General features: G+C 60.7%; 2 protein-coding genes across 2 annotated transcripts in view; both read right to left on the bottom strand.

The window, feature by feature from the left end:
- Positions 1-650: 650 nt before the first annotated feature.
- On the bottom strand, positions 651-2,368 carry ANKRD63 (ankyrin repeat domain 63). Its single transcript, XM_079914166.1, has one exon. The coding sequence runs from the start codon at positions 1,832-1,834 to the stop codon at positions 680-682; it is 1,155 nt and encodes a 384-aa protein (XP_079770292.1). The 5' UTR covers positions 1,835-2,368; the 3' UTR covers positions 651-679.
- Positions 2,369-7,252: 4,884 nt separating this feature from the next.
- Positions 7,253-17,063, bottom strand: part of PLCB2 (phospholipase C beta 2) — a gene marked incomplete at its 5' end in the record, with an annotated part of 31,323 nt that continues 21,512 nt past the window's right edge. The window contains 20 exons of the mRNA XM_079913587.1: positions 7,253-8,206; positions 8,574-8,660; positions 9,333-9,390; positions 9,952-10,047; positions 10,138-10,214; positions 10,325-10,490; positions 10,577-10,811; positions 10,918-10,962; positions 11,224-11,299; positions 11,428-11,522; positions 11,691-11,795; positions 12,210-12,309; positions 12,889-13,053; positions 13,602-13,756; positions 14,272-14,396; positions 14,530-14,614; positions 15,584-15,680; positions 15,803-15,912; positions 16,051-16,213; positions 16,815-16,899. Coding sequence (XP_079769713.1) covers positions 8,003-8,206; positions 8,574-8,660; positions 9,333-9,390; positions 9,952-10,047; positions 10,138-10,214; positions 10,325-10,490; positions 10,577-10,811; positions 10,918-10,962; positions 11,224-11,299; positions 11,428-11,522; positions 11,691-11,795; positions 12,210-12,309; positions 12,889-13,053; positions 13,602-13,756; positions 14,272-14,396; positions 14,530-14,614; positions 15,584-15,680; positions 15,803-15,912; positions 16,051-16,213; positions 16,815-16,899 — 2,329 coding nt within the window. The 3' untranslated portion in view covers positions 7,253-8,002. The remainder of the gene's footprint in view (positions 8,207-8,573; positions 8,661-9,332; positions 9,391-9,951; positions 10,048-10,137; positions 10,215-10,324; positions 10,491-10,576; positions 10,812-10,917; positions 10,963-11,223; positions 11,300-11,427; positions 11,523-11,690; positions 11,796-12,209; positions 12,310-12,888; positions 13,054-13,601; positions 13,757-14,271; positions 14,397-14,529; positions 14,615-15,583; positions 15,681-15,802; positions 15,913-16,050; positions 16,214-16,814; positions 16,900-17,063) is intronic.

Here is a 17,063-nt window from a genome sequence, read left to right on the forward strand (position 1 = left end):
TCCCACCCCCAAACTATGCTTTCAATGTCTTGAGGCAGGAGTTTCTCCCCCTAAAAATGTAACCTCCAGACTCCTTCCCTCCCGTTCAGAAAGGCTCCGAGGCCCATCTCCAGGCTCCCCTTCTCCATCACTCCAGCACAAGGGGAAGGGATACTTAGGTCATGTGGGGCACTACTGTCAGCAACACTGGGGTAGGGGGGGCAGGGGTTGAGGGGTGGGGGAGGGGGAGTGGGGGGGTGGGGAGGCTAGGCCTTTGTTCTACAGGACAACTCTTCTGCCTGGCTGGCTGACTAGGGTGTGGGAAAACCCGGCAAGGGGAAGGAAACCCGGCAGGAGCCTGAAAGACGCGGGAGTGCGCCTTAGCGCTCAGGGAAGGGGGTCCAGCTGGAAAGCTGTAGCCTACGGATCCAGTCTTCTACTCCTCGCTTCCAGGACTGGAACGGCAGGCCTTTAGAAAAGGTGAGCGACTCGGGCAAGGAATACCAACAAGCACAAAAAAGAAATAAGATAGGGGTCCGTTTCGGAGAGAGGGCTGAGGGAGCTCTCACCTTGGCAGCAGGGACAGGTGCTAGGATCTGGGGGTGGGAAACTGCCAGGAAGGTGAGGGACCTGGGAAAAAGAAATCCCAGTGGAGCAGAGAGGGGAAGGTGGGGGGAGCAGGGCTCGGCCTCGAGGCTGTTTACTGCTGAGCGTGCAGCACCACGGCCTCCGTGCCCGCCTGCCAAGGCTGAGGCCCAGGCACCGAATGGGGCAGAGCGTTGGGCTCTAATTCTGAGCCGCTCTCGGGCCCAGGTGCTTCCCCGACCAGGCTGGGGATGTCTGGAGCTGTAGAGCGTCGGCGCAAACCCGAGCGGCCAGAGCCGGGGCCGCCCTCGGGGTGGGGGCTAAGGCCGACAGGGGCTTGCACTAAGGTTGGGGGCGCTCCCTCCAGCACCTCCTGCGAACGCCACCGCCCAACGCCTGAAGACTGAGGCGAGTGTGGTTGTGCCATCAGGGCTCCCGCCCGCAGTCGAGCCGCCTCCTCCTCGGTCACGGCACCCAACGCCAGGCTCATGCTCCGGCCCAGCTCCGGCCGCTCGCTGCCCTGCACCCGGTGCCGACCGAAGCCCTTACCCCCTGAGCCAGCCTCGCCGCCGTGACCATGGCCGCCGGCCGCTCGAGCAAAGCGCGCCAGAAGCGGCCGCGGTAGGCGGCGGGGACTGGGTCTTCGGCGCTCCGGGCTGGGCGCGGGAGCCGGACGGCCAGGGGGGCTGTCGGAGTTGGAGCCCCGAGCCGCGGCGGCGGCGGCGGCGGCTGCGCGGCCCCAGGGCCCGGTGAGGGCCTGCACACAGGTCCCGTGGCCGCGGGCGGCGGCCAGTTGCAACGCCGTGTGGCCCGCCCGGTTGGTGCGGTCGAGGCGCAGGCCGAGGCGGCGGAAAGAGCGCACCAGGAACTCGAGCACCGCCCCGTGGCCGCACGCTGCCGCCCACATCACCGGGCTATTGCCCGCCGAGTCGGCCGCCTCGGGGTCGCCGCTGAACTGCACCAGCAGTTGCACGGCGTCCAGGTGGCCGCGCTCGCACGCCAGGCTGAGCGCCGTGCGGCCGCGCTCGTCCCGCAGGTTCACTGCTGCACCCTGCTCCAGCAGTAGTCGCACAAAGCGCGCGCGCAGTGCGGGGTCTGGCAAGCTCACGGCCACCATGAGCGGCGTGCGGCCCTGCTCCGCGCGGCAGTCGATGATGCTGCGGTCCAGCGCATCCAGCACAAAGCGGGCCAGGTGCACTTTGCCCGCCTGCATGGCCTCCAGGAAGGTACGCGTACCCGCTCGGGGGCACAGGTCCTTGGGCTTGAGCATGGCCTCGGCCGCCGCGCCCAGGCGGCCCGGCAGCTCCGCACGGGGGCGCCCCTGTTTCTGAGCCCCACCGGGCTCCGGCCCCCGCCGACGCTCGGGTATGGCTCCCTCCGCGCGTGGGCGCCTGCGGCCGAGGGTCCTGAGGTTCCCACTCTGTCCTCCAGCTGCCCCGCCGCTCCTGGGCCGCACGCCCGGCGTCTCGCTGCTCCTTCCCTGGGCTTCCCGCCTGATGGTGTAGGTTGCTCGCTACTCCGGGCTCCGCGCCTGGCCCGCCACAAGACGACGGGAGCCGAAGCTCGGGCCCCTCCTGACTCTCCCGCTGCTTTCCCAGTGTCCGGCGCCCCTCAGTCCGTCGTGGCTGGGAGCCGCGCCACTCACCCACACCCGGGGCAGCACCGCTCCCCTGCTGAGACGGTGGCGCCCGCCGTGCGCGCCTGCCTCTAGCCCTGGCGGGGCGCGCCGCTCCTCAATCTCCCGGCGCCGCTCCTCCGCCTCCTCCCCTCTCGCGGGGGCCGGGCCACGCCAGGGCGCTTGCTCCTTACTTGGGGGGCTTGGCGGCGCGGGAGTCGCCGCCCGCATGGATACCTGGTTTTATAGTCTCGGGGGTCTGCATGGCAATGGCTACTCAGGAAGCGGGCTGAGCCGTCAGGGCCGAAACTGACGGGGCGGCGGAGACCGCCCCTGACCTTCACCCACCTCTCGGTGGGCCACGACGTCGGGGAGCAGCTTCTCCTCCGCGCTTCCCTGGGGCTGCGGCAGCGGGGGCGGGGCGGGGGCTGCTCACAGGGGGCCACATGCACCCGACCGGGCCAATCCCAAAGTCACAGTCTTCTCTCCCCACCCTCCGCCCCCACCGGAGTCGGTGCCCGGGGCTCCATAGAAACTGGCGGGACCCTGAGCCCGTCGAAGAAGACGAGGGCTGCCCCCATCGGTGCGACTGGAAGGAAGTGGGACCCCATGAGGGCAGAACTGGACCATAAGCGCACTGGGGGTGGTGGCGAAAGGCGGGCGGGGAGTAAATCACTCCCCAAATCGGGGGGGGGGGGTAGTACCTACGCTGCGCGGGGTTGGGGGCCCTCAGTCTGGCTGGGAACCGCCACTGGAAGTGTAGCGAATCACGCACGCACACACAATTGTTCCTCCCGCACACGCTGATTCGGCGCGGGGGTGGCGGTGGGGGAGTGCGCTCTCGTATCTCGGACGTCTCCAACCGAGACAACGCGCCCGCCTGCCAGCTCCCGGTGGCTGAGAAGCTGGCGGTGCGGAGACGCGGCGACTGGAGCGGGCGCCTTAAGATCCGGGAGTACTGCAGCCGCGTTAGCAACTCCTCGGCGCCGCCTCCCCGCTGTTTCAGGACCCATCGCCACCCCGGAAAGAGCGAGGGACATGCAAACCTCCCCCAGGGTCCCCATCTCCCTCTTGAGCACAAAACCACCCCCAGACCACAGGGCTCTGACCTTGACCACTAGCTGAACCCTTCCGAGATAAGAAGAGAGCACGAGTCAACAGAGTGTGAGAAAACTACCGTATCCCCTCTCCCTCCGGCCCGCTGCTCCGCCCTGGGGGGGGGGGGGGGGGAGGAGCAGGCCTCGGAGGAGGGGAGTCAGAGCACCTAAGAGCTGCAGAGGGTGGGAAAGTGTGTAGGGTTGGAATGGATATTTGTGAAAAAAGAAGTGAGTCAGGTATCGACTACAGAATTTACTGAGACTTTTTGTGAGCTAGGTATTGTGTGTTCCCAGCCGTGGGAAATACAGAGGCGGAAATTCGGTTCTGGATGGAAGAAACCTCCCCTCTCAAGCGGGAAAACAAGATCGGGACATAAAAAGTCGAGTTTATCGCCTAGGGGCTGAATACGTATGTTAAATACAAAACGGAGACAGTCCTGGAGGAGAAAATGTGGGGAAAGGCGGACTCTAGGGTCTTCTGAGAATAGGGCTTCTGAGATGGTCTTCAAGGATGTGTGGGAGCTGGCTGCTAAGAAGCAAGGGCACGTAAGCAGGAAAAACACCTTTAGTGCTGAGGGCTGCTTTAAGGGGTCCCTTTATATGAAAGACAGGAAATTAAGGGAAGAATAAAGATGTCTTCAGCCTGGGCAAAGCAGTGACCAGAAGCTTCGCAGCAGGCTCTGCTTGGGGAAGGGTATGGGCAAGGAGAGGATTTGCCTCTGGGAAAAGCCCATGGGCCCAGATGGGGGAGTGGCAAAGTGGGCACATAGCTCTGCACCCTGAGCTTCTCACCTCTCTCCAGCTCCCAGGCTTCAGAGATGCCCACATGGCATCGGGGCCAGCCGTGAAGCAGGGACTCCCACTTCCCTCTCTCCTGGGTGGAGCACGTGATGTATGCCTGTGCACACCATGAAGCGCCCCTCTTCTGACTTTTTGCATTTTTTAATCCCCCTACTCTGAGATCTGCCACTTTTCTCTCATGGTGTCACAGAAAGGGCATTTGACAGCAAAGTCCCAGCTTGAAGGCGTTTACTAGCAGTGTGGCTCCAGGCCTGCATACTCTCTTCTGCAAAAGGAAGCCAAGAACACCAACCCTGCCTGCTGCAAACAACAGCAAGCTAGGGAGTGTCAGGGAAAGAGCTGCACAGTTATTCAGAGTGCAGAAAGCCCAATCCCACCCACAGACCTGCGGGCCCCACCTGGAGTAGGAATAGACTCGTCAAGCCTAGTAAGGACGCAGGAATGCTCTCCCTGTTTACTCAGGTAGCAGAAGAAAGGTTTTCTTCTCTTCATGACTCAATTTCCCTTTTCTGCAGCATGAAGAGAATTGCTTTCTTCTCTTCTTTCTCTGTTTCCAGGGTTAGGGGAGGGGGTATCCCAGGAATCTGTGCGGCAGGCCAGCCCAACAATCCAGGCAGTGACACCCCCAGGTGGAGGAGAGAAGCAGCAGGAACACAGAAGGGGCACTGGTCCCAAAGAGCCCTGCCCCTCCTCCCTGAGCCAGCTCAGCCTCATTTTTGTCCTTTTTCTCTGTGGTGGATGGAGAGAGTGCCAGGGAAGAAGAGGAGCTGAATCAGGGCCTCACCCTGGCCCGTCAGAGTGTGCTGTGCTGGGTACTCTCTGGAAGGAGCGGCCGTTCCATTGCCCCAGCTGGTACTACCAACCCAGCCAGGCCAGAGGTGGGATGGGGGGGGCAGTGCCACGTCTCATGCCCTAAAGCCTTTGCTCTGACTTCCCAGTGGGCTCAGCATGTTCTGAGCAGAAAAGAAATAGCAACGATGAAAAAAAGCTGAGACTCTGCTGAGGAGCATCGAGGCACCAACAGCCGGAATTAGAAGCTGTCGCTTAGGGAGCTGAAGGCTGACAGGCGATGGAGCTGAGGCAGGCAGGGGGCAGGCAGGCACGCCACACTCCCCTTCCCTCCCACCTGCTGAGCCTCCCCCTTGCAGGCCCCAGGCTGGCAAAAGGGCTTCCTCCCAGAGGCGGCTCAGGCCTGCAGTCTGTCACTCTGTCTGCAGCTGCCCCCCTTCCCAGGCCCCCTTCTTTCTTCCTCAAGTGTCACCAGCCCCCTCACCCTGTCACGTTGCACCAGCTCAGCAGGGTTGGGCCTGGTGGCACGTGGCTGGGAGATCCAGAGAGCTGGGGGGGGGGGGTGAGTCAGCAGGGGACTCTGGCGTCTGAGTCAGCAGTGGGATTGGGAAGGGGGTAGGGACCCTTCTCTTGATGCAAAAGGTGAAACTGAGGCATGCCAAGTGGATAGGGAGGCTGGCCCCAGCCCCACAGATCTGCAGCAGGAGTGGAACCAGTGAGGGACGGCATCAGTTCTTCCTCTGCACATCCCCTGAGGCCAGAGATTAATTCACGTCCGGGGCCCAAGGACTGTGGCATTTTCCCAGGGGCACCCTGCCCTTTTTCCAGAGGACAGAAAGCAGGGAGGTGGGTATTTGCCCTGCCCTCCTGGGAAGCCCCCAGCCTGCTGTGCAGAGGCCTCTCCAGGAGGGAGGATTGCATCCCCTTCCCCACTCCTGGGCTTCTCAGCCCCAGACTGGAGGCCTAGAGACTCTGCCCGGCCTGACTGAGGGGCAGAGAAGGCAGTCTTCCCCTGAGCGGTCATTGGTCAAAGCTGGGGACTGCCCAGTGGGCCCTATTTGGCACTGGTTCCGGCTTATGCCCCATGCCCAGGTCAGTGAGTTCCTCTAGGCCTGGATCCTCATCCCTGTGAGGTTCTACCCCTGGGTTGGGGAGGAGATGGGGCAGCTGAGTGCTCAGCTGGAGTGCTGAAGACAGGGCACTGCCCTGGGGTGTCGGTGTCCCGCCCTCTGCTGTCTCCAGTGTGTATGCAGGCTGACCAATGACAGGCTTTACTCCTGTGAATGCGCAGGCCCCCTAGCCTCACCCTGCAGCCAGGGACTGCTAGCCTCACAGAGATCAAGCCCCCAGAGGGATGGGGGGAGGGGCTAATGGCATTTGCTATAACTCTCTGATAAGAAAACAGCCCAGAATCAACACCCACCCTGCCTCTCCGAAGCCAGTGTCTGTTTTCATTTGCGATTTGGGACCATGTCAATAGGTGCAGTGAATAGCTGCTCAGAAGCCTCTCTACAGCCTGTGTCTGGGTCAACCATAACGGCCACAGGAGCCTGAGAATGCGACCGCTCTAAGTCTGCCTAAAGGGGCCCAGGTGGCCTGACAGCTTGCAACTCCCCAAGAGGGTGGGGGGCACCTCTGCGGGAGGCTCTTCTGCTCCAGCCCTGAGGGTGGAGACAAGGAAGGGCCACATCTGGTGAGGAGTGGAACAGAAGGGTGACATCATTTTCCAGTGGTTGTGGCATCAGGGCCGGCAGATGGGGAAGTGAATCCTCTTCAAGCCCAGAGGCAGGGCCATTCCACTGGGCTCTAGAAAGGACCTCATGCCCAGGTCAATTCTCATGGACTTTTTCCCCAGCCCACTTCATTTGGGGGCCACTCTACTCCGCTGCCCCCCCCCATTTCTTTTATTTATTTTTGGCTGCGTTGGGTCTTCGTTGCTGCGCGCGGGCTTTCTCTAGTTGCGGTGCGCGGGCTTCTCATTGCAGTGGCTTCTCTTGTTGCAGAGCACAGGCTGTAGGTGCTCAGGCTTCAGTAGTTGTCACTCGCAGGATCTAGAGCACAGGCTCAGTAGTTGTGGCGCACAGGCTTATCTGCTCCGCGGCATGTGGGATCTTCCCGGACCAAGGCTCATACCCGTGTCCCCTGCATTGGCAGGTGGATTCTTAACCACTGCGCCACCTGGGAAGCCCTGCCCATCCCCACCCGCCTTTCTTAGCTGTAGAACAGAGGCCAGGCTTAGGCAGGAAATCTTGAGACAGGGTTCTTTAGTAGGAGTAAGAAAGAGAAAAATAAATAAACCTCATAAAGTCAGGAGAGAAAATGGTGCTGACCCTGTCAGGACAGCCTGAGCTGGGGCACATGCTGGGAAGTACCCCCCAGGCCTAGGAAAAGGGGTGGCTGGGCTCTGGGTGGGAGAGTGCACAAAAGGCCGTCCTTCTCCCCTCACCCCCCAGCCCCAGTTGTCTCAGTGGCCTGAGGGCCACACAGCTGAGGCAGCTTTTCCACATCAGCCTCCCATCCCCCAAAGGCAGGAGGCAGGGAAGGCACCTTAGCCTGGAATCCTGGGAGCAGCTGTCCCCAGGGAGCTGGAAGGAAGTGCTGGACTCTGTATCCGGGAGCTGACAATGAGGCCAACTCAGGGCAAGCCCGAGATGGGGCCTAGAAGCCAGGGTGAGCTGCCCGCCTTATGGCAGGAGAGTTTGGAGTTTGGACCTGCTTGAACTACAGGTGATGGAGTAGAGGTTCCAGGTGGCCAGGCCTAACCCTCCAGGTGAGGAAACTGAGTCTAGAGTGGCACACTAGGAAATGCAGAGTGGGGCCAGGGCCCCATTTCATGCCTCCAAGTTCATATTCTTTTGCCCTCAACAAACATGTGACAGACGCTTCTTCAGAGGGGAAGCGGAAACAGGAGGGGCAGGGTGTTGGACGGAGAGGACCTCAGACCCCAGATGGGCCCCAGCGGGCCTGCTTCCTGCCTCCTACTTAGCCTGGCTGTTGAGAAAGGGGCTCCAGTGTCCAAGGGAGCTCCAGCTTCCCGCAGCTTCACGGTGCTGGGGCCCTTTCCTCGAGGGGGAATGGACTCACGTCCCAGAGAAGGGTGAATGTCCTTGCAGAACGTCCCAAGGGCATGGGGGCATCAGAGGAGGGTCTCCTCGGCGTCTGTCTTCTCTGTGAGTGCATCCTGCTCACACAGCTCCCTGGAGACCCTGCAGGGCCTCTCAGGCTTGTCCTCCTCCGCAGAGGGCAAGCAGGCCCTGAGGCAGGTCCTCACCGACTCCTTCACTTCCACCTCCAGGCCCTTCATCTTGGCCTCGTACTGTGCCAGCGCCTCCTGCTGGAACTGTGAGGACAGCAAGGACCACCCCCTGGCTCAGGATGGGCCACCTGCCCACTCTTCCTCGCCTGAACAGTGGAACCAGGAGATGCCTGGTTTGTTCAGACCTCCCAGGAGATCAGGGTGGGAGGTGGGGGTAGTGGAGCCCATCAGGGGGTCTCTCAGGAGAGGGAATACCAACCAAGCAAAGAGATCTGCAGAGCTGCCTCATGATTCCCTGGGAATCAGAGCCCTGACCCCCTGGAGAGGGGCAAGTCCCCCACGGCCACCCACCTCTTGACTCGCAGCTCCCCGGAGCTGGGTCCCTTTACACCCTGGAGCCAGGCCAGCTCTGCTGTGGGCCAGGGTAGTGGTCCCCCCCCCCCCCCGTCACCTGCTTTTCCATCTCCCGGATCTGTTCCAGGCAGGCTGCCTGCTTCTCTTCCAGCTTCTCCTGGTGCCTCTCCAGGTTCTCCGTCATCTGGGCAGGAGTGAGAGACAGAGAATCAGGACAGCATAGGCAGGCAGTCTGGGGTGAAATCCAGCTACAATCCCAGTCAACGAGCTGGGAGCCTTTGGACAAATTCCTTAACCTTTGAAAAGTTGGGTTTTTTGTTTTGTTTTGTTTTTTAATTTGTAAAATGAGGATAATAGTACCTGTCTTGCTGGATTGTGAAGGATTATATGAGACAGTTCACGTGAAGCACCCGGCTTAGTGCCTGCACAAGGTCAGGACTCAGGAGCTGGCAGCTCTGTTACTGTTGTTAGAAATCCCCAGGGAGCTTTAGGGCCATTCTCCACAGGGCTTTCCTTCCTCTTCTGACTCCCTGGAAGCCTAACTCTGGAAGCTCCCTTGCTCCCTCTCACCCACCCACCCCAATCCCACCTCCCCTTGGCCAGCTGGCCCATATCATTTCCATCGAGGGCAGCTGGCCAAAGACAGACTCCTTTAGGCTGGTATCCCAACCTCTGCACAAAGGTCAGAACCCTGGATGGCCTAAGGGAAGCCCCTCCCCTCTACTGCCTCTCCCCCCCATCCCTAGCTGGTGGGCCACTCTAAACAGTGCATCTCCTAAGGGCAAAGTAAAGGCCTTGGGGCCACTCCTTCCCTCAGAGAGAGAGAGTGTTTGGGAAGGGCACAGCTCTTACACACCTGCTTGAGGACCTGCACCACCTCCTGGATGTGGGAGTTGTTAATCTCTCTCTTCAACCTGTTGGGGTGATCAGAGTTTCAGAGAGGGCAGGAGGCCCCCGGGAAGAGCTGGATGAGACAAATTCTCCACAGGGTGTAGGCAACATGAGAACTCCATCGTAGAACCCTCTGTGGCTGGCATGCATCTATGTCTGGTCTGGGAACCAGCCAGAGAGGTAAGCATGGGGACCCAAGGAGGATCTAAGGAGATATTGGGAGCCCTGGGGGCCCTTTGAGGGAAGGGCTTCCTCACTAAAACGCACTGTTCTTCAAGGCATGCATGGGAAAGTGTAGGTGGGAATCAGCTCTCCCAAGGTTTCACCTCCCTCTTTACACACTTGATTTTCCCTTAAATTCTCCTCTTTCCTCAAATAGTGGTGGCATCTGTGTTTTGCCTAGGGAGGACATTCTCTGATCAGAGGTGACGGAAGTAGAATTAACTTTCCAGCACCAGGAGACAGGCACATCTCTGGGAAGCAAGTCAGGACCCACTCGTAGGAAGGCCCCTTCCCACCCAGTGTGGTTCTTGCTCAGCACTGGGCCTGGAGTTTGAGTCCTGCGCCTCCCCTCCAGGGCTCACCTCTCCTGAGCCATCTTGTCTGTGGTGACCTTCATCATGGCCTGGATCCGATCCAGCCTCTTGGCCTCCAGCTTTTTCTTCACCTCTTTGGTGTCACTGCAGAGAAACAGGCATCAGGAAGATGCTTCCTGCGGCTTGGGCCCTCCTGGGAGGTAAGAGTCAGGCGTAGAAGGGAGGCAGTCTTACGTCTCCAAAGTCTCCTTGAGGGTCTTCAGCTCTGCAGCCTGTTTCTCTCTGGCCAGCTCCATCATCTTGGTCATTTGCTGAGGGAGAGGAAGGACCGGCTAAGCTAAGACCGAGGAGATGCCCTTGGCTGTGCAGAGGGTGTGGGGTCGATCGGGCCCTCGCTCCCTCCCCTCCCCGACGCTGGCACCTCGGCCACTTGCTGCGCCCTGCACCTCCAGACACACTCGCACTGCTCCTCGCCCTGCTGCAGCAGCTCCAGCTCCAGCCTGTCCCTCAGCTCTCGCAGATGCGCGCCCGCGCCCTCGGGGCCTTCGGCCGGCGCCGACCCGGCGGGGTCCTCGCCCGGCGGGGTCCTGCGGAGGCCATGTGGGGACAAGCCGTGAGCCCCAGGCCGCCCGCGCCCGAGCCGCGGGGGGCAGGATGCCTCCGCCGCCCTTACCTGTTTTTGCGGGAGCCTTTCCCCGGGCCGAGCTTGCGGCCCCGGCCCTCGCCGCCGCCCCCAGCGCCCGGCGGCCGGAGCTCGGCCCGCTGCGCCGCGCCCCTCTGCAGCAGCTCCTCCCAGCGCCGCGCGCCGCGCCGCTCCAGCTCCCGCAGCTCCTTCTCGTGCCGCCGCTGCAGCTTCACGACGCTCTTCAGCTCCCGCAGCTCCTCCAGGCTAGCGGTCCGCGGCTCTGCTGGGGCAGGCGTGAGGCGCGCGCCCCCCGGGAACCGCCCCCCACCCCGAGTCCCGGACCCTCCCCGGGCTCGACCCCAACGTGACTCGGTCTCAGCAGGCCTTACCCGCAGCGTCTTTCGTGGCCTCCTCCCTGGCCTTGGCCTGGGCTGCTGCAAGAACCAAAGGAGAGGCTCTCCGGTGCCCTCGGCTCGGCCGCTCCCGCGCCTCCCGGGGCTGGCGGTGTGGGCCCCCTGCTGCGCGCTGCCCAGCCCGAGGCTTCACATGCAGCCGTTCCCTCCCCAGGTGAAAGTTTTCGGGGTTGTTTTTGTTTTTGTTTTTATAGAGAACTGCCGCCCGTCTGGGATGTGCCTACCGGTGCAGCGGAGAGATCGAGACCCTTCCGGTAGGTGCGGGGACCCCGCAGTGCGTACCTGCTGACCCGTTGCTCGGTAAAGCTGATGCCCCATTGACCTGGCGGGCAACTGGACTCCCGAGAGGGAAGGGATTCTGTGTAGGGAGAGCGTGTTAGGAAGGTGTCTCTCTCCCTGAGCCCTGGACTCTGCCCCCTCCCTCATCTTCCCACAGAGAGGGTGCAGCTCATGGGGGCCCCTGGCAGTGGACCTGACAACACAGACCTCAGGCAGGCCTCCCATGGCTTCCTTGAGCTTCACAGACTTCTTATCATGAGCACTGAAGAACTTGATGGGATTGGCGAGGGCCACCGTGAGATCTGGGTGCACAGGGACATGATGGGCCTGATAAGGAGATGTACCTGGGAGCCTCCCCCAGCCTCACCTACGCCAGAATACCCTGTCCTGCCCCCCTCTGGAGGCTGGCTTGCTGAGACAGGAGGGGGGATGGACGCCCTGGGGCTTCCAACATTCCAGGGGCCTCCCACCTGCCCAGGTGTCAGGCACATAGTCCTTCATCTCCAGGAAGACAAAGAGTGCAGGCATGGTGAGCGGCATGTTGCTCTCGCTGTGCAAGCACAGGTGGTGGTATCCTGTGGGACATGACCGGGCGGCCGGTGAGCCAGAGCCCACTGCTGCCCAGCACTGCTCACCAGCAGCCCAGTGCTCGACACTTCTGGCTTTAGTCTGGTTCTACCTCATGTGGTTACTGTTAGGATTAAGTGAGAAAGTGTTATAAGCCCGTAAAGCATTTTAAGTGCCCAATAAGTGTCAGCTACTTGGGAAACTGCCCCAGTAGTTTCAGAGAATTAGAGACATTGTGTTGGGTGGGCAGAGTCCCCACCTCTGTCAGTTTCCTGGAGAGGTACTATTCCTGCCCCACTTTCCCAGGCTGATAAAATGACAAGGCCACCTCCCTGAAGCTGCCCCACACTCTGGACGGGATCCGGATGCTGGTCTTGGTCTCAGACCCACTGGGAACAGCAAAGAAGAACACCTATCCTTACCAGAATTCAGGGCATTGATGGGGATGATGCGGTGTCCAAGAAACTTGTTGCCGTCCTCCATCACAGCCACCCTGAGGGAGGCCAGCTCAGGCATCAAGATCTGGGGAGAGTTCAGGACAGGACAAGCTGGAGAGGGGAGAGAGTGGCCAAGCTGCCCCCCTTCCCTGATTCCAGAAATCTAGGGTCAGTGTGAGAACATGGCAGGCTTCACTGGATCTGGTGAGGACAGAGGGCCCACTCTAAGCCACACTCATAGACATCCTAACAGCTCAGGTCATGGCTGGTCCACACAGGGCAGAGAGCTGGATATGCAGCCCAGGGCTCCAGGGGGCCTGGTGCAGACAGCCCTTGGAAGCTTTGTCAGCAAGTATCCAATGGGAGCAAAAGGCCCCGTGATTCCTTGGGTCCCTGCACCCTGGTCTGGGAGTTCACATTTCTGCCTCTAATCGTAACATGGACAAGCGTGCACCTACACACATGTACACACGCATACAGAACTTGCCCACAAAGTAAGTTTCTGTAAACTTGGTTTTTGGACTCTTGAAACTCAGGAGGGCACAGATGAGGGGTGGGAAGAGGAGGAGGATCGAGGAAATCCCTTTATGTATTTTCTCTTCTACAAGTAGAGACCAAGAACTAGGGACAGATCCCAGCCCCTGCCCTGATCTAGCCACCCCACCTTTTCAAAGACAAAGGGCTCCTCCTTCCAGACAGGATTGATGGAATTGGTACTGGGTGACAGCTTGGTGCGATAGCGCCTCTTGGGGTCCCCAGGAAGGCCAAACAGCTCCACTTCCACATAGGTGCGCACACTGCGTTCTGACAGGAACTGCCCAGAGATCACCTGGAGGTTGGGGCCCATGGGAGACCAGCATCAGCTCCCCCACCCAGGCCATTCCCCAGAACTGAGGGCCTCCAGCCCCCCTAGCTGAAACATCCATTCTTGGGTACTGTGAAGAGCCCCATTCAATTCTGGCCACAGAGTAGAGGCTGTGTGGCTTAAGGGTTACAGCTAAGCTCTGGCACCCAGGGTGCTTCCAGCATTTAGGGAAGAGGTGTGGGCCTCCCCACCTCCCTCCCCAGCGAGGAAGGAACAGGGCCCTCCCCCCCCCCTGCCCCCCGGCCCGGGGCCTGGGGCTCCTGCTGCCCCACTCTTTTCCCCTCCCCCACCCCAGCCTCAGCCCTTCCCCTTGGTTTCCATGGGGACCAAGAGGCAGCCTCCAGTGCTGAGGAGGAGGCAGTTTCCAAGGCAACTTGCTACTTCACGAACTGGCTGGGGCTGAAGTTTTCGGGATATCAGGGGAGGGGGTTGGGAATGGAGGAGTGGGGCTCCTGTGTCTTTCTCCTCAAGACCCCAGCCCTCCCGGCCACTTGTCCACCTCAGGGCCTTGCCGTAATGGAAAGGGTGGTGGCTACCACCACGTCGATGCGGTCCACTGAGAAGGGGTTGAACTGCTTGTCCAACCGGCGCATGAACTCATGCTTGAGGAGGTAGCCACTCTGCCCGTTGAACTCAAAGAGCGCCATGTTCTGCTGCATGGGCAGGTCTGGGGGGCACAAGGGCACTCAGGAAGGGCGGCCCGGCTCTGGGTCTGCACGCAGCCTCTCTTTCCACATTTCCCAGCCTTTCCCGTCTCGCAAATGGGGAGGTTGGGTGAACCGTGAGGATGAGGGTTTCTCATGTCCCAGCCCAGTTCCTTAGGGTCTCATGTCTCAGGAAGGGCCCGCAACCTGGAGTCAGCAGGAGCAAAGCCACAACTGGACCTCAAGCTCACAGTGGGAGTTGAGGCCAGTGGAGCAGGTGTTCCCACAGACCCACTCGGGCCAAGCAGCCAGAACCCATGCCAGCACCCTGGCATCATCACAGACATACTCGTATACGTGCAGGCACATAGGCATGAGCTGATGCACTAAACGCTCACACACATGCACATGCGCCCAGAGCCTAAATGAACATCAGCCCCCCGCCCCCAGGTCTGTTCCAAAGACCCCCCCTCCCCAGGGAAGGGGTAAAGGTGGGAGGGGCAGGGGAAGGTTCTTAAGGGCCTGAGCATGCCCTCACCCATCGTCTGGAAGTTGAGGGCAACCATCTGGCAACCAGCATTCCAGAACATCTGGGGCATGTAGTTGGAGGAGTCCATGCGGGTGCCCTTGGGGTAGATGCGGCTCATCTGGCGCTTGTTGTAGCTGCCGCAGGGTATAGGAGCCAGCAAAGCCACCTGCACCGGGAAGACCCACAGACCCCCTGCGAGCCCCGTCCCAGGCCTCCCCCTTCCCTCCACCCCACCAGGGACCCTGGCTAGTGAGGTCTCAAGGATACTCCACAAACTGCACTGAGGACTTGGAGAGCAGGTCGTAAGCCTTGAGCTCCGTGAAGGAGGAAATGACATAACTTCGGTTCTTCTCTGTGTAGGGGAGAAAGAGGAAGGAGAGTCCGCGTCAGCCTGTCCCCTCCCACAGACTTGCCCTCCCCTGTGGCGCGGCTCCCTCCAGCACAGAGATGCCTCCAACCTAGCGTTTCCACCGAGGGCTGAGGGTTGAGGGGCCACCCCCGGGGTGGGGAATATGCAGATCTGTGTGGGTAGCAGTGTGTGCTGGAGGTAAAGGGCACGCACAGTGGATACATACGCACAGGGATGGGGTGTGCGTGCCAGAGTCCTAAAAAGTGGGGTACATGCCCTGGGTGGACGCGGAGGGTGTGGGAAACACGCAGCGATGAGCCCGGGGGGTCAGGAACACGCTAGGATGCACAGGGAACAGGGTGCAGGGGTGAGAGGCACACAGCAAGGGTGGTGCACAGGAGGGGGTGCAGGCTGGGGCTTCAGGGATGACGAGCCAGTGCTGCAGAGTGCATGCAGAAAAAGGTGTTCGTGTTGGGGCTGTGCACAGAGGGTGAGAGGAACTCATCACGCGCATGTCCAGAGAAGATAAAGGTAAACAGCGTGGACGCGCTCAGAAAGGGAAGGGAACAAGGGGCAGATGTGCGCTGGCTGGTTTCTTTGCCTTCCTCCCCCTCCCAGGAGTTCTCATGCCCAGGCAGCCACAGAAGGAAGCTGGAGGAGCCCCAGGCCGCCCGGCCAAGGTGGCCCTTGGTAAATGACCTGCCTGTCACCGACACACTCCAGAGCATTCTGCTTGGTGCCAAGTTCTCAGTACAGTGATGGGACACTGGGAGCCACTGCCACTTAAACATGCCTCTGCCTGGCTCCTCTGCTGGGTATTTATAAACAGGGCCCCCAGCCCAAGGAGAGGGAGGACCCGCCTCACTCTCACCCCCACCCATCAGGCTGCTCTGGCGTCAGGACACGCTTCCTAAGGGCCTTCTCCCGAATCTAGCCTAACTTCCAGCTTACCACCACCGCATGCTAACTCACGGGCAGAGGACTCGAAGGAGATGAACTTGGTGGGTTGGACGTAATTGACTAGGCTGGACATCTCCTTGTAAGCCGTCACCTCCAGGCCCGCTGTGCCCTAGGGAGAAGGGGGGAGGATGGGAAAGAGGCCAGCTCAGAGCCCAGGGGCCCGGTCCCACACCCCCGCCTGGAGGGCCCTGCAGTGGAGCTGGCAGAAGGGCCTCGGGGCTCCCCACACACCTCATCTGACTGCATCTTCTTCATCCCTTCTTCATCCAGGTTTCCCGACTCCTCCTCTTCCTCTTCCACCTCCTCCTCCTCCAGCTCAGCCCCTTCCTCACCAGCCCACGCTGCCACATACAGCTCCATCAGCACTGGGGGCGGGGGAGACCCCAGCACCAGGCTGGCTCTCCCCTCCAGGCCCAGCCCCTCTCTCCCATTCCAGATGCTCCTCCTCGGCCACCCCCACTCCTCCCAGGCCGCCTCACCTGTGTCCTCACCCACAGGGACATTGGGTGGGCCGCTCCCCTCAGCCTCCCCACCCGGCTCCTGGCTGAGGGCTGGGGGACCAGAAAACTGGTTCTTCTTGTTCTTGATGAGGATCTTGCCTCGGAGATCCTCAGGGCTGGGCAGGGGGATGCCTGGTTTCAGCTGTGGGAGAGGAGACAGGGTCCTCAGCACTATCTCCTCACCTTCAGGGAGTAGCCCAAGCTCCTGCATGGCAAGCTACGCTCCAGCTGCCCCCGGCCTAACGCTCCAGCCTCTCCTCTCATCACTCCCACCTCGTGCGCTAAACCCCTGCCTGACCCAACTTATCCCAGCTCCTCAGTGATCTTTTCTCAACTACTCAGCCTGCCTAGAACACCCTTCCCCACTCTCACCAGGATAAATCCATTCTTTCCCTCAGGTTTCAGCTTAGCCATCACCTCCTCCAGGAAGCCTTCCCTGATCCTCAAGACCAGATCTGGAGCCCCAGGTGCTCTCATAGCAGCCACTGGTTGTAATGGCCTGGTTACTTGTCTGCCTCCTGACTAGAGGGTAAGTGATCTGAAGGCTGGGACTGCCCCTCTGCTACTGACATACCCCCCAAGCCCAGCATAGTGCCTGACACGTGGTAGATGGTAGGACCCCAGCCCCACGTCCTCCCAAATAAACCCCAGCATCCTCTGGGGACATCTGCCTCCTTAATCTGGCACCCTGCCCTGGCTCCCCAGCCCTCAGACCCAGATGCCCCACAGTGAAGTCCACTCACTGGGAACTTTTCCAGTGGCTCTGTGAGCAGCATATCCCCAAATATCGTTCGGCAGTACTCGGCCATCTTAGCCTGTTGGCGGGGTCTGCAGGGAGCAGAAGTGGGTGTGGTTCAGCAGCTCCACTCCACCCTCTTGTCCATCTTTTTGTGCCCCCTGATGACCCAGATCAGGGGCTCAAGATGTTGGGGAGGCAGGGACACAGGCAGGAGAGCCTGGGGTCCCAAGGAGATTGTGTTGAGACCCGGGAG

This window comes from Stenella coeruleoalba (genome assembly GCF_951394435.1).
Source record: "Stenella coeruleoalba genome assembly, chromosome: 2".
Lineage (NCBI taxonomy): Eukaryota > Metazoa > Chordata > Mammalia > Artiodactyla > Delphinidae > Stenella > Stenella coeruleoalba.